The sequence below is a fragment of the Echiichthys vipera genome (genome assembly GCF_963691815.1).
Source record: "Echiichthys vipera genome assembly, chromosome: 13".
NCBI lineage: Eukaryota > Metazoa > Chordata > Actinopteri > Perciformes > Trachinidae > Echiichthys > Echiichthys vipera.
The window spans coordinates 26,183,049-26,198,217 of NC_139838.1; the positions used below are offsets into that span (position 1 = coordinate 26,183,049).

Sequence of the window (15,169 nt, forward strand, 5' to 3'; positions counted from 1 at the left end):
GCTGCTAAACTGCACAGTGTGTATTGTTGTATATTGTATAAACCTGCGTTTAACCACAATGTCTGTTGCACTCTGTCACATTAGTTATTGTTTGATTTATTGTATGTTAGCTTTATTTTGATTTGATTATGTTTTTATGCTTATTGGTACTCTGATCCTTTCCCATCTTTGTATTGAAACTGTTGCACAATCATTTCCCTCAGGATAAATAAAGCTTCTTGAATCTTGAATATCGCTCTTAAACAAAGTATCATATATAATATATCTGGCAAGGCTTGTGCATAATGTACATAATAAATATAAAATAAATATATAAAAAAAGGTTTGAGAATGAAAATGAAATCAACATGTTTGTCAGACCTTGAGCACACACGATGCATGTTGATGATCTCAAACAGTGTGTTTGTTTACAAGGAAACTCCACGGGGAACCCTTAATGAGCACAGAGTTTAACCCTTGTTTTGAATAATGCTGAATGCTATGCTACAACTAATAAAGTACAGCAAGACGACTGTAATAAGCCAACAACTTTTAAAATTCTGATGCCTTTTTATTTTGCATTTCATGTTCTATTTACAACCCTTTTGACAGACAGGAGGTACACCTTTAGGACCTGTATAGGGTGGGTGCTGCCTGTCACTGGGTGCATGCTGAGATAAGCTGCGGCCGCTGCAGCCCTGAACAATGCATGGATGGATATTCCCGTTTCAATGTGGCGAGCTGATTAGCTGATTACTGCCATAATTGCCATGCTCATAATAATACAGTTACTCCTTTTATCAGCCAGCTACAGTATTCCTCATTGTCTCCAACCTAATTTAATATTATTTGTCAAATATAGCTTCAGTGTAACACAGACGGCGTTCTTCAGTTTAAGCCCTTTGGTTGGTGTTGTTTTTCCATAATGAGGGAGGTTTCCGCACTGCTAAATGCGATGACATTAAGTTCCTCATCAAGCAGGAGAAAAGGTTCAGGAAGTGACAGTCCTCTAACTTTTGAATGGACCACTGCTTGTCATTTGAAACTGGAGGGGCCTGTAAAACATAATCTCTTCAAGCATTTCTCCAAAGGGTGGAGCGAAAGCGCAGCTGCAGTTCACTGAAGTCTGAGTGGTGCGACAGTAAACGCATCTTTTGAGCCACTGAAGAGAACTTTGTGTCATTCATGATTTCTTGGGTTTTGACATGTGAGCTATTAAATCCCCTTGGCTTTGATCCATTTCCAATATTTTCTGTCACACACACACACACACACACACGCACACGCACACGCACACACGCACACGCGCACACACGCGCACACACACACACCAGGGCTGTACAATGGCGTGAGTATCAGTATCAGGGAAATGCTGAATGCTGGACCTCCTTATTGTGAAATCACTGTTGATCACACTGCCGAGACATTCCAAGAATCTGATGAGTCATTTTAATCACGCAAAAGCTTAATAAACACAGACTTTTGTTTTGGTAACATTTGTGCAGACACATCCCACTGCCACATTTACAGTGAACATCATGGAGCCGACAATGACACACAGCAGTCTCAAGGATGACAGATGTTCGGTAGCTTTTTACAAGCAGTAGCCTCACTAATCTGTTTTTGCACTTTCATTTGCTTTAATTATAGAGGACTTGGATCTGGAGGAGTGGATCCTCTCTTACAGAAAACAGGAAACAGCCAAAGATACGTCTGGCTGACTGACAGGTGAGTGTACGCATCTGAAGCAGCAGGGAGGAGAAATAATGAAATGAGCTGTGAGAAGAAGGCCCAAGGGGGCTATAGAAAAGCACCAGGCAATATCTCATGTCATTTGACAATGATATACTATTAAAGGAGAAAATAGAAAATCCTGCCTTTGAAAGAATTCTGTAATTCTATCATGCAAATGAAAAAGTCCATCAGCGTTTGCCAAAAGAGCGAACGTCTGGATCCGTCTGGAATATTCAATAGTTTCATGTCAAGAGATGATCAAGCTTTTGTGTCAAAAAAACTCAATTTGGGATTCACAGGAGAAAATCTAACCCTCGAATTGTGTGAAGAGAGAGAGAGGTGACCTCCAGCTTTAGATTAGAGGCGGGAGAGTCAGGAGTTAAGAGGGGGGTTATTTAGGGGGAGTAACGCGGTGTCAAGATAGAGAATAAAAGGGAGAAAGACAAAGCATTACGCTGCCGCTGTCACACTGAATCTCTCAATCAACAGCTGAATTAGTGAAGTATACGGAAGCAATTAATCAGGTTTAACAGCGGCCGCCAGGACGAGGCGAGGGAGGGGGCAATCTGTCCGTACATCTGTGTTTGTGTGCGGTTTGGGTGCGAGCCGACTTATAGGTAAACTACGGGCAAATGAGGACAGAATGATATGTAGAATATGTCCATGTAATGTAAAATATAGGTTTGAAAAGTGTTCTGCGTGGACAACACGACACGACATTTGTCTTATACAAATACTCAATGTGGAGTATTTGGTAAAGTCTTTCTGACAGATTCTGTTATGGGGACAGAAGCTTGTCCAATCCACTTTGTGCAGCCGCCCCGGTGCACATCAGCTGATCTTCTGTGCGTAGAAGAACAGCTGTTTAAAGAATGCTCCACTATTGTACTTCGATAACATTGTCAGGCTTGTGATGCAGTTTTTTAAAAGGTTAAAAGTTCGATTTCCATATGTTTTCTGATCACAAAGCAGGTCGAGGTGCTATGTTAATACTGTGAAAGTGTCAAAACACAGAAATGCACACGGCCTTTTTCAGAAACTGTGTCTTTAAAGGAGCCGTCGGGACTTTTGTACGATTGTGATGTCGCAACTATACTAACTACATACAGTGTATAGGTAGGAAGAGCTGGATACAGGTATAGTCAAACAGACAGTACGAGAAGAATAATGTACCTTTGAACATTAAAGCATGTAAACATGTTTTAGTAGAAACCTTCAAATATAATGATGCTGCTAGACACATTGTCCTTTATATCCCATGCACAGTTCTCCCTTTTCAGAACCTGTTGCCTGTATTACCCACAATGCAACTGCATGTTTAGTTGTAGATGTGGGTGTGTTATGCTCTCAGCTGCTAATGTTGCCTCAAGCAGAGATGAGGAGTGGGTTACTGAGGTCTGCTAAGCTCAAATCTTTCTCCACTTTTTAGTTTTCAGCACAACATTGATTTCACACAGCTCCCCCTGAGCAACAGAAGGCTTTACACAACTTTCGCATACGCAGTAGTACTCCCCAACACCTGTAAACAAACTTTGATGTTGAGTTCCCCTGTACGCTTTTGGAGAATGGAGATTTTAGGGTCAGTTAATCCAAACGAGGTATGAAGATGATTTGACTTAATGTGTGCAGGCTTTGAGATATCCACCTCTGGGAAAACTAACTGTCTTGATGGGTTTCATTACTTGGCTTGTGGATTATGGCGAGTAACAAGGTAATACAAGTAAGGTAGTGATTCATACTTAGGGCGCACTCACACTGTCCTTCTGTACCGGGCCAAAAACGTTTTTTAAGCTAAAGCCTAGTACGTTTAAGCAGTGTGAGTGCACCCGCTCCGCGCATAACTGCGGTCAGCGGGCCGTCCGCTTTTGTAGAGCCGTTTGCACATGTACGAGCACGAGCGTGCGCACGTGTACGAGCCCTACGGCTGTAGCGGTATGCGCGCCTGTTCTGACATAGAAAATAGAAGGACGGACCATGCGCGGACATTTAACAACTACAACAAAGGCGGTGAAAGGTTCACGTTGGTGTGATGCGGAGGTGGAGTGTTTACTGCAGATTTGGTCGATGAAAATATTCAAAAACAGTCGACAAGACGCACAAAAACTGTGGAAAGATTTGTAAACAAAGCCACACACACGTGATCAATGCGTGTGACGTGTTACGGCGTGATGACGTATGGACAGCAAGAAGCATTTGCGTGAGGCCCAGGCAGTGCGAGTACAAACGGGCTGGCCAGCGGAGGGAGAGGGAGGGGGGGACAAGTACCCTAAAGCCCGGGGCGCGGTGCGGAAGGACAGTGTGAGTGCGCCCTTACTTAATTGTACCTAAATTTGGGCTCACACTTCAAAAACTCATTAATTCTTCTACAGTATAAAAGCAAACCGTTGTGTAAATGTCTCTGTTTTATTAGAATTGGTGAGTTGTTTTAATATGCCAGTGTTTTCATGTCAGTCCACACATTCCCTGGATCTCTCACTGGATTAGAAAAGATATCAACGTCTATGACTAAAGGCTGATAGAGACTCATGTCCCGTTGTTAATATAAAATGTAGACACATTCTTTCTCATCAGTCTGTATCCTGCCAGTCACCTGACACGCACAGGAAGACATAAAAGTCTCCGCCAGGAAAACGAATCCCTGAATAACATCCCGCCTGACAAACTGAATTGTCACATCCATGTTCATTTCTGTTTTTTTTACACACGGTTGATTTGTTTGCCAGGACAGCTATTCACATCAAGCCAGGTTTGAGACAACCGCGGAGCTTGTATATATTAAAAAATGAGAAAAAATGATTTAATTACACATGGCAGAATGGCGATGCAGGATGATTGGTGGAAACGTACACTAGACAGAAGCAGTAGTAAATGGGCTGTAACTCTAAATGACACCGGCATTCTCTCTAAATGTGTGTGTGTGACTCGCATAGAAATGTGTCGGGATGTGAACAGTAGTCGCTTGTGAACGGGGTTAGGAGGAGAGACGTTAGCTTGCATTATGCAAATGAGAAACAACACTGTCAGAGCGGACGCAATCGATCAAGACGATTGCCGCGCCCGCGCACGCGTACGTGCACTCGGCAGTCAATTTAGACGATGATATTGAAGCAGCCAAGGACGTTAACGGAGGTGAAAGGAGAGCCAGACTGTTGGCAGCGCACAAATCCTCGTCTTTAGCCCCATTTCATTTTAGCATTTCATCAATACTGACAAAGTCTCTCTCTCTCTCTGTGCTGGCTAGCTGCTGACCTCCACAACTTGTTGCCAACAGTCTCCAGGCTTCACAGTTCAGGACAGTTATTTATGGATGCAGAGATAAATCGATGCTCTCTCCATTCTTTCCCAATTCCATTTGCATTATTTCAGTGAGGTGTTGAGTTGCTTCATTCGCTCCAAAAAGACATTAAGTTTCTCTGTGCTTTGTTTGCTCTGTGCTCGGTTATTTAATTCAGAGATGTGCAGCGATGCAGAGCTGCTTAAAGTTTTGCTGGGTCAAATAAAAGGCCTATAAGCTGCCAGGGCAGGGTGGGTAAAAGTTACAGCCTACTATAAATAACTTATTTCCTTGCGTGGCTCTGAGTATCTGCTGCTGAAGAGTGGCAAAAAAATAGGACTAGGTATAGTAATACAGGCACAGTTTGAAGACAATTGACAATGACTTGGCCTTTCGAGTGCCAGCACTTGAACCAGGGCAGGACATTGATTTTTTTTTTTTTTTTCTTACAAGCTCCTGTGACCTGCAGATCCCCAGCAATAAAAAAAAGCTTTTATTTTCCAATCCTGGACCAGAACAGGATGTGACTGGCTCTGAAACTAGCAAATATCCACCAAAATGATGACAGTTGAAGATGATATGTGGCTATTAAACGCACAATGTTTTGTATCCACAGTCATATTTCATAGATACAAAAAGCTAGGAGTGTCCAGGGTCAATAGCAGGAAACAGTAACACAGGTAAAGCAGGGACTTTCCTCACTCACACTGAGGATAAGTGAGCGACAGAACCTAGATTTGTGTTCATGAAGAGGAGAATAGATTGAAACATTCGGCTGTGTAGATGTGCGAGGCTCCACCTGAGTCTATGAAGCACCAGCTATGACCTTGGAAAACTGTCAGAACTCTTAACTGAAAACAGATTTGACTCACTTCTGTTAAAATGCGCTTTAATTCACTGACACACAGCCTATGTTAATGAGGTGTTCACGGAAACAAACCACAAACGTCTTCCATCTCATCTGGTACACAGCTCCCTTTAAAACAACATCCTTTAGACAGCATGCTTCTTGGAAATGTACAAAAAAATAGGAACACCTTTCCTGTTTAATGTAATCCAATACAACAGCACTGCATTGACACCTACTTCCACCTACTGTGACAGTGCTCAATGCTGTTACATTTAAAGATGTGTCTATGTAATATGTGGTGCATTGTGGGTTAAATGAGAAGGGCAGTGAATGCATCCTGTTTGTAACGCCAGCAATGCTCCTAATAGCCAGTGTTAATTACCTTGTTTATAATCCTGTTCTGTTATCCTTTCACTTAGCGCCCAGTGTTGCTGGTTTCACTGCATCGGAACAGTTGGGTCATTTAAGCCTCTTTAAACAAGTTTAATTGTAGCCAACATGGTCCAATGTTGGTAAATGCAAGATATAGTCGATGCAATACTGTCGCCTTGAATTCCCTCTGTAGGAAAAAATATGTGGCTAAAGGCGCCGTAATGACACCAGTGAAGCAAACAGTGTTACTGCAGTTATTAATTGCCCACATGGGTACGACCGGAAATGTCAAAAAGTCACATCACATCCTGACCCATCGCTGCAGTCAGGCAGACGGTGAAAGCAATTTCCATTTTGTCACCAGCGAACTATATCTGGAGAGGAAACGGTGACTGAGCAGGAGAGGAGGATGGACGCCGCTCGCTGTGGTCTGTGAAACGGGCGAGCTCAAGACACACTGGGAGACAGAGCAGGGATGCTTGTCTAAATATTTTCACAATTTTCAATCCCCCCTCTCGCCCCCATCCCTACCTCTCCCTCCCTACCTCTCTCCCCCTCCCTCGCCCCCACTAGCTCCCTCTCTTTCTAAACAATGAGGCTGAGAAGAACTGAGAGCAGTGCAGCGGATGGAGAGAGGAACAGAGAGGAGGAGGAACGGGGGGTTGTACTGGCACCCTTTTTAATTCCACCAAAAGCTGTTCCAACAAAAGGGCCCTCGCTCGGGAGCCGCCACAGAGCGGCAGCCAGCCAGGCTGGCTGAAAATAGGGTTGTGAGCAAATGAATGACAGAGAAAGAGAGCGCGAGAGAATAAGACTGAGGGAGAAAGAATGGGTGAATGAAAGAATGGGAAAATGAAAGACTGAGCCGGGTATGAAAAGGCTGGCTGGAAGTTTTCTTTACACTGCGTGCCGGTAAAAGTCAAACTAGGGAGGGTGGCCACATTGATCGTGCGTGTGTGCGTGTGTGTGTGCGTGTGTGTGTGTGTGTGAGAGAGAGAGAGAGAGAGAGAGCTTGTGTGTGGATTTGTGAGCAATTTGCAAAAAGGTATTCATGATGCAGTGAACGCTGACTGGGCCTGAGAAGGTGGAAAGCAAAAAACCTTCGAGCGACCATCCTTGGATCAGCTTCATTGTGATTTATGGCCCTGCCGCACGCTCTGTAATCCTTCTTCCCACTGACACCTGTTTGCTGCAGAATCACGGAGGAACGCCAAGGTGTTAGCCATGATACGGTTTACTTCTTGAAATGTGATCTGGACTTTGCTTTGTAACCGGTTTCCTCAGAAGTGGAATGAAAAAAAAAAAGAAACTGCTGACCAAGTGGAGGCAGATGCTTGCTGGCTCTTGGCAGGCAGAGTGATGAATTAAAACCTGCTTCCTGGACTCTCAGCAAGTCGGACTGATGCCCGCTTCTTACAGCAACCTGGAGTCTAACCCCCCCAATTACACCTAGCTTCTTTTAAAGCGCTCTACACAAACACAAACACATACACAACACATGGCTCATAAACAAAGGGATGTGGAATTGTCTCAACCACAAAAGCTGTATCCATGACAACCTGTTCTGAATATCCGAGTGACCTGCCAAGCCGAACTCTTCCTCTGACCGTAGGGGCTGCAATGGGGATTTTTGAAATGTGAGCATCAAAACTACTTTGTGTAAAACAACAACAACAACAACAACAACAACAACAAGCAAACAGCATTATGCAAGACCCTGAAATACAAAATTAGCAGTCCATCGTTCATCAGCCCGCAAAGAACTGTGGGAAGTCATTAACATTTTAATCCTCGATCAATAAACCCAGAGGCCAATATTAAAAAGAGACTAACTTAAACATTAATGCAGACAAACAAATCACAGCAGACAGTGTGATGCAACACCTCATGCAAGTCTGTCAAGTCTGCATCAGTGAAAAGGCTGTGATTAAAAAGGGAAAGTTAGCAGCGCTTGATATCGTGCTCTCCCGGGTGAGAAACACCATCACACATCAGGGCCCAGACAATGGAAACCAAACAGGACCTAAACACTCACAGCTCACAGCGTTACCATGCACCGTGTGCTGGTGTGAGTCATTAAGAAGCTGTCACTAAACATCAACAGGCGGTTCTGGAGGTGACGATTATCATTCCTGCCTCACCAGGAGGAGCCATTGACATTTGAGTCTGGGGCCGCCAGAAACGCCAAGTCTAGACCCAAAACAAAGCATTCTTTTAATACAGTGGTTCCCAGATTGACAGCCTTAATCATGGTTTCATTAAATAAGCGACTGGGCGACTGAGGCTCAGTGACAGAGTGGGTCGTCCTCCATTCGAGAGATTGGCGGTTCGACCTCCCCCGGTCCACATGTCGGAGCGTCCTTGACCATGACATTGAACCCCGAATTGCTCCCTGTGCTGTGCATGGGTGTGTAAATGTGGTGTGAATGGTTAGATTAGATTAGATGGTCTGTAGATGTCCACTGCCATCAGTGTGAATGTCTGTGTGAACGGGTGAATGTGACAAACACTGTGAAAGCGCCTTGAGTAGTCAGAAGACTAGAAAAGGCGCTATATATTTACAAGTCCATTTACCATTTAAATAATAATCTCTAAAATGCATTTTGGTAATAATAATGATGAAAATAGCCCCATACAGTAGACTTGTATGTTGTTGCGTTACCAGCAGCCACAGATGCAACACTGTAGCAGTGAGAACCACAAAACTCTGACATGTCCCCACACTGACAAGTGAGTAAATAAAGCTTAGACGCAGACTTACTGCTCACTGACTGGGCGAGGAAACGTCCGTCGCAGCAGTGATGTCTTCTAGTTTGCACAGTTTCAGGAGACCTGCAGTGGATTCAACCCGGTCCACTTGACATCGGGTCGGTGCATGACGTGAGTGTATGAGGCTATAGTCTGTTCTAGTGTCTTATTCTGGCTGCTGGTGTCTGTGCTGACATTTCCTATCTAACGTAAACATTAACCTACTCAGTAGGCCTGCCCCAACGGGAGTCACACATGACCATTTGTCTTTCCTTTTCTTCGCAAACTATGTCACAATGTTCATCAGTCGATGTTAAAATTTTCTCAGGGGAGAAACCCCCCAACCCCCGTCTTAAGAGGACTCTAACTTCTGATGTTTTCAATAGCTACTGACGCGCCTGATCGGCAGAATCTGACACGTCTCCCTCCACGGGGGCAAAACAATGGAAGGTCACGCAATACTTGGTCTAACCCATCATGGAATGGATTGGTGGTTAAAAAGACCCACCACGTGCTGCGTTGATGTTGTATTTTTCAGTTACATCCTTGTCAGGGTTGCATCAGCACACATCAGTGTTTACACTACAAAAGATGCATGGTCAAATTCATCCCAGACCACCTCGACATGTGGTTTGAGTGAGCGGATTACAATGCATCTTGGTGGTTGTTAACACTTAACCCTGTCCTACCTTAGACGCCTACCTTAGAGTGTAAACAGGCTCTCTTTTGTACCCTTTACCCTCACATTTCTTATCTGATTGCAGTTTTGTTTATTGTATTGGCCAATTACTTTAATTTCACATCTTTGAAGCACTAACTTTTTTCGGGAGGGGGGGAGGGGGGCAATGTCTTGTGATTACAGTTTTTAAAGTTTCTTATAAACGACCAAAGTTGTATGCTTAACATATAATTAAGGCACGTACGAAGCATCCAGCTGCTTAACATAGTCATTGACATTTCAACCCAGCAATGATACCTATCAACAACTCTCAATGCAACACACACACAAACACACACACACACATGCACGCACACACACACATTCTAAGAAACACTCTTTGACATTTGGCTGATGGCAGACCTTTGTACAACAGACTCGTTTTTAGAGCTGGTGAAGGCTCCAAAAACATTAGTGGCTGCACAGACTTAAAATGGGATTCATGCAAAGTGTGAGACATCGGTTTGATAAACTGAAAGAAACACAAGCATTTTTATTCAAACTGCCCTTTGCTTTTGAAATAATGGGAGGTTTTCAGCCTCCGGGCTTGTTCCAATAATTAATCAACTAAAAACATCCAGCAAAGAGACAAATTTAAATAATTGTGCTCCTGCCTCAAAGGCCAAAAACACACAGCTGGCTGTCCTGGGCAGCTCACGGATGCATGTCTTGAACCCTGAAAGCTTGTTGCAGTGTATGGCTCATAATTACAGCAGTAAAAGTAGATATTTCTCTGTTTTTTTTCATTAAAAATGCAGCAGATGCTACACCAGTGGTCATTTCCATTACTCCTAAAGCGGGTGGTTATTAGGATTTCATGGTAAACCCAAGGCAGATCGATGATTGCTCGCGCGGCTTCTTCGCCACAGCCTTCTGGTGCACGGCTTCCCAAAGGGTAGACACCTAAGACGGATTGATACTGGAGCTGCAGCACTGGCTACACAAATATGCAAACAAGGAATGGCAACATGGCCCAATGATGAGTCATTAATAAGAGCTCTCAATAATCAGGCTGCTCTGCTATGAGGGTGATAATCATCGGCCGCCTGCTCTCCAAGTGATAAGCTAATCAGCCCTTCGTCTCCACCGAGCTGTCGAGGGGACTCATCATCATTGACATTTCAGCACAGAATCGGGCCTATGGAGAGGAGTGCGGGGGGCGGGGGGCACCTGAAGTGACTTAATTATCATTGCTGTGGAATAATATCCTCTCACCTCTACTTTGCCTGTTTTATTGAAGGTTAACGTTGTTTTTTTTAACATCCTGGTAAAAGTTTTGCTGCCGTTGAGCCCATTTTACGGCAGTGATAATCTAAAACACACAGCTCATCCATCTGCGAACGCAACCCAGCTATGAACTGTTTCATCCCAGCCCCAAAAAAGTTTTGTCTTCCAGGACAATCTTGAGAAAAAATATATATCAGGCTTATACTTTCGCACTCCATGTCAGTAACTCATGAGCTAAGCAGCTGAAATGTGGGTGTGGAGGGTTTTTCCGGCAAGAAGACAGTTGTGTTGTCGCAAATTAATTCATAACCTGTGGGGATACTGTCATGACAGGCTGACAGCTTTTTAACAATACATGTAGCGGAGTCTCGGCTGAGTATCTGTCATCCTCACACCAACCTGAGTCGCATGGCTTACAGCACCGGGGTCTGCAGCACAGCAGTCCTCAGTTTTTTGTCATTACACTGGAGCTCTCCTGTTCCTCTGGCTTACGTTGCTTCAAATGCACACGGAGAGAAAGAATGTCATTACGTGTCAAATTCCAATCAGGGTTAAATCTTCCTCCTGCCTTGTACATTTAGTCAAAATCACAGTTCACACCGTTATCTATCGTGCAACAGATGCTACAGAGCAAAGCACAGGCATCTGTTGCTCCGGGCCTTGAAATAACTCGCCCTCCATTTGCTTTGATCTCAGAGTCTCGTCTCCAAGGCGCATCAATGCACGAGGCGACACATCTCCCGGCTCCATAATGACCCATCTTCTTTTTCCTTGGTGACAATTTGGGGACAGCTCTGACGGATGACACTAGTTACAGCCAGGTGAAAACAACAGGCTGACAGATTCATGGTGACAGGGCGGGTTCCCAGATTGTAATGTCGATCACTGTCTGATGTTATGAATTCTGTAGCTAGTCAGTGTTTGAGGGGGGGAAAAAAGAAATTAAGATTTATTCTGTTGGGAGTTAGAGCACGTCTGTGTTAGTCAGCAGAGCATCTTAGTGATGCTATCATCACTTGTAGTTATGGTTGTCTCCCTATTTATGATCGTAATGTTCCTACTGGGACAAAGTGTTACTATGGCGATCATTAGCACGTTTATTGATGCCTCTCTCTGTTTGTGGCATAATATATCTGCAGATCTCTATTAGTGAGTTCAGAGTAATCTTATTTATGGAATTGATGGTAATCTGTTGAGTACCTACTTATCAGAAACATTTTAAACTTTGTTATGTATTTAAATCACAACAGCATCAGGGATTTTGTCTATTTGGTTCATTCATTGTGTTGTTTATGATAAGTAATCTGGCATAAATGTTGTTTTTATCTTAATGCATTACAATCAGTGTCTTGCACTGTGCTTGCATCACTTGGAAGTAAGTTTACAGCAGATCAACAGATATCAGAAGGCCGATGCGTTCAGCCGGTGCTTATCACAGACACATCTGCATCAGTGTACATGTATGAATAGAAATGTCAGTAAAAGTTATTTTTGACCATTATTAACAGCCACTGGGTTCATTTCTAACCACGTCTGTGCCTGTCTCATTGCGGCAAAATGTGGTCCCGGAGCCCATTCTCATTCTCAGGGCGTCAAATACCACCTTTTGACACAGGCCTCTTTATACGTTTGGCACCGAACGCACCGAGCTTTCACCTGTAAACCCGTTCACTGTGATATTAGACGCTCAGAGGAAGAGCTCCAGGGTTAAGAGTGCCAAACTCAACATAAAGAGGTCAGTAGAGCTGACGGGTAGACCGAACATATCTATCCTGAGCATCACCGTAGTCATATTACAAACACATCCATTTTAACCCCACCAAGTGGTTCTGTTGCCTAAACCTACCCAGGTAGTTCTGATGAAGTCACAACGTTAACCTTGTGGTCACTGTGTTTAAAACAGCGAGTGCAGTGGAGCGCCATCTGTCTGGCGAACTGGACTACCCAGTCCATTTACAAACAACGCCAAAGAGTCCTGACAAACGTCCGTATGTGACGTGTTGGAATGAGGACGGAGCTACAGACATTTTTGAGGCTAGGTGTTTATATTTCTGTCTGATGGTGAGAAATTACGTCATCGCAAGAGTGTGTCAGCTGTGCAGTCATCAAACTACAGGTCTGTGGTTGAGATTCTGTGTTTTAATCGACGTTTTTATTTATACTGCTTAAATGTTTTAAGTGGTGCCATTCTACCTTTATTATTATGATCAACTTTCAAACAGCCTGTCTCAGCACATTCCTTGGATGACTAAGCGCTTTATAACAGCTGACTTTTAAAGGGTTATTTTTAAAATATTATGTTAATTGCTTGTGGAAAAAAAATGTTAAGGAATATCGTCCATTTTTATCTTGTTTGTTATTTGTTCTCTGAATATTAACGGCGCTCTCTAAAACCAGTTTTCCCTCAGGCTCTATGAAATAATGTATCCTTAAATATACAGTCTATAATATAGATCATATTATATAGACTCTCTATAATAAATAATAAAGATGCAGAGGTGAAACAGGGAGTGTCTTTAATGCTACATTTCTGCAGCACTTTCCCTTTATTATAGGGCGACTCTAGTAGATATTCATTAAGGGCTCTCAACGCTCATTGTTGAAGGGCCACCTGAAGAGCAGGGGCCGAGCATTTCATTTCCTGCCGAGCCCGTGTTTCCCATCACCACCCTGTTGCTCCGCGGAATGAGAACGAAGACCAATTTCTTCCATTATACTAATGGCTTGTAATCAGACCTGTGGCAGTTGATTGCTCCCCATTTCCCTGCAACACTTTCCAACAGGTAAACACAGATTATAGGTCAGCCGTGCTGGGAGGGTTTGTAGAGGCTCAGGGGGGATTAGGCTTCCTGAACAGTCACCTGCCGTCTGAAGCTGCGAGAAATTAGGACCAAAAAAACACACACAATCCAGGAGAGCCACACCTCATATCATGGCGTACCGAAACTCCACACACACACATCCGTCACTGTGCTTCGACAATAAACTTTTACAACAGGTTTCACAGTAATGCAACCGCCACAAAGGGCACAGAGACGTGACAGAGTGAAACACGCCGCTCCGTCAGGATCCGTGCGGCGCGGCTGCAAGTGCCGCCCGCATTGAGTGCGCACAGCGCGGGAAGAAAAGGAGGAAACCGAAGAGGCTTTGGTGGTTATTTAAATACAGCTCGGGGGTTGTCTTACCTTGGGCTGCGAGGAGGATCGCCGCCGCCACCAGCCAAGTGTTCCTCACCGGAGAGACTGGGCAGCGTGCTGCGTAATATCTCGCCATTCTTCTAAACAGGAGACAAGGTGGACGTAAATATCCACAAGAGCGCTGTGTGGGGCAGCCGGGCTCCAAAGTATTCCTTCTCCGATCAGCCAAGAAACTTCCGAGTTCAGTTCAGACCGCCTGGGTTGAAATGAGCCAAGTTACGGCTTCTCTTTCCCCGCAGGCTCTGCGCGTCTGTCCCTCTCTTCAGCCTGGACCGCGTTTAGTTTCTCTCTCTCTCTGTGTCTGTCTGTCTTCCTTTGAATCTGTTGCTGACAGGAAGAAGGGGCCGGCCGCAGTGCGCCCAGGTAGCCCGCGGCTGCTTGTGTGTGATGGTGCGCCTTGCTCACAGCGAGAGGAGCGGAATGGGAAACAAAGTGTGCGGACGGAGTGTGTGAGAGCCGGCGGAGCTCCGTGTGTCTGATGCGGAGAGCCGAGTGGGGGAATATCAGAGTGATGTCAGCAGAGCGTCACCAAGAGGACTTGAGCCGTAATACTGAACCCTCGCCGCTACAGCAGCACAGCCCGGCCGACTGTGGCACACTCCGAAAGGGTTAGATGCACAAACCTGCCCGCATACCTGCGCTGCAGACTCAGGGCGTGCTCTGCTGGCACCTGCCGCTCGGTTGTGTGTTCGTGTGATCAAATGAGAAGAAGAAGGATCTGTTATGATACAGAAAAGATGACCTATGGTGGAATATAACTGCACACATTCACTCCTGTGTGCTACTGTACAATTTTGAGATGCATTTCCATTTCATGCTACTTTACTGCCACTCCTCCACATGGCAGAGGCAAATATTGCACTACTTTTTACTACTGCATTTATTCTAAAGTTATAGACTTTGCAGGTTTTACACACACAGTATAAGATGAGTAGATACAACAGAGTTGTAGTCCTACCAAACTACAGTGACCGCACCTTAATTCTTGGGAATAGTTGGAACCAAAATCAAAGCCAAAGTTATGTCTTAAAGTTGCTTACTTGGTCCGACCAGCAGCCAAAAGATGCTTT

At 44.4% G+C, this 15,169-nt stretch overlaps 1 protein-coding gene across 3 annotated transcripts in view; it reads right to left on the reverse strand.

Moving 5' to 3' along the window:
* pvrl2l (PVR cell adhesion molecule related 2 like) overlaps positions 1-14,536 on the reverse strand; it is a gene marked incomplete at its 3' end in the record, with an annotated part of 333,771 nt that extends 319,235 nt beyond the window's left edge. For all 3 annotated transcript variants that reach the window (XM_083925546.1, XM_083925545.1, XM_083925544.1), the window contains exon 1: positions 14,088-14,536. In XM_083925546.1, coding sequence (XP_083781672.1) covers positions 14,088-14,175 — 88 coding nt within the window. In that variant the 5' untranslated portion in view covers positions 14,176-14,536. The remainder of the gene's footprint in view (positions 1-14,087) is intronic.
* Positions 14,537-15,169: the final 633 nt, after the last annotated feature.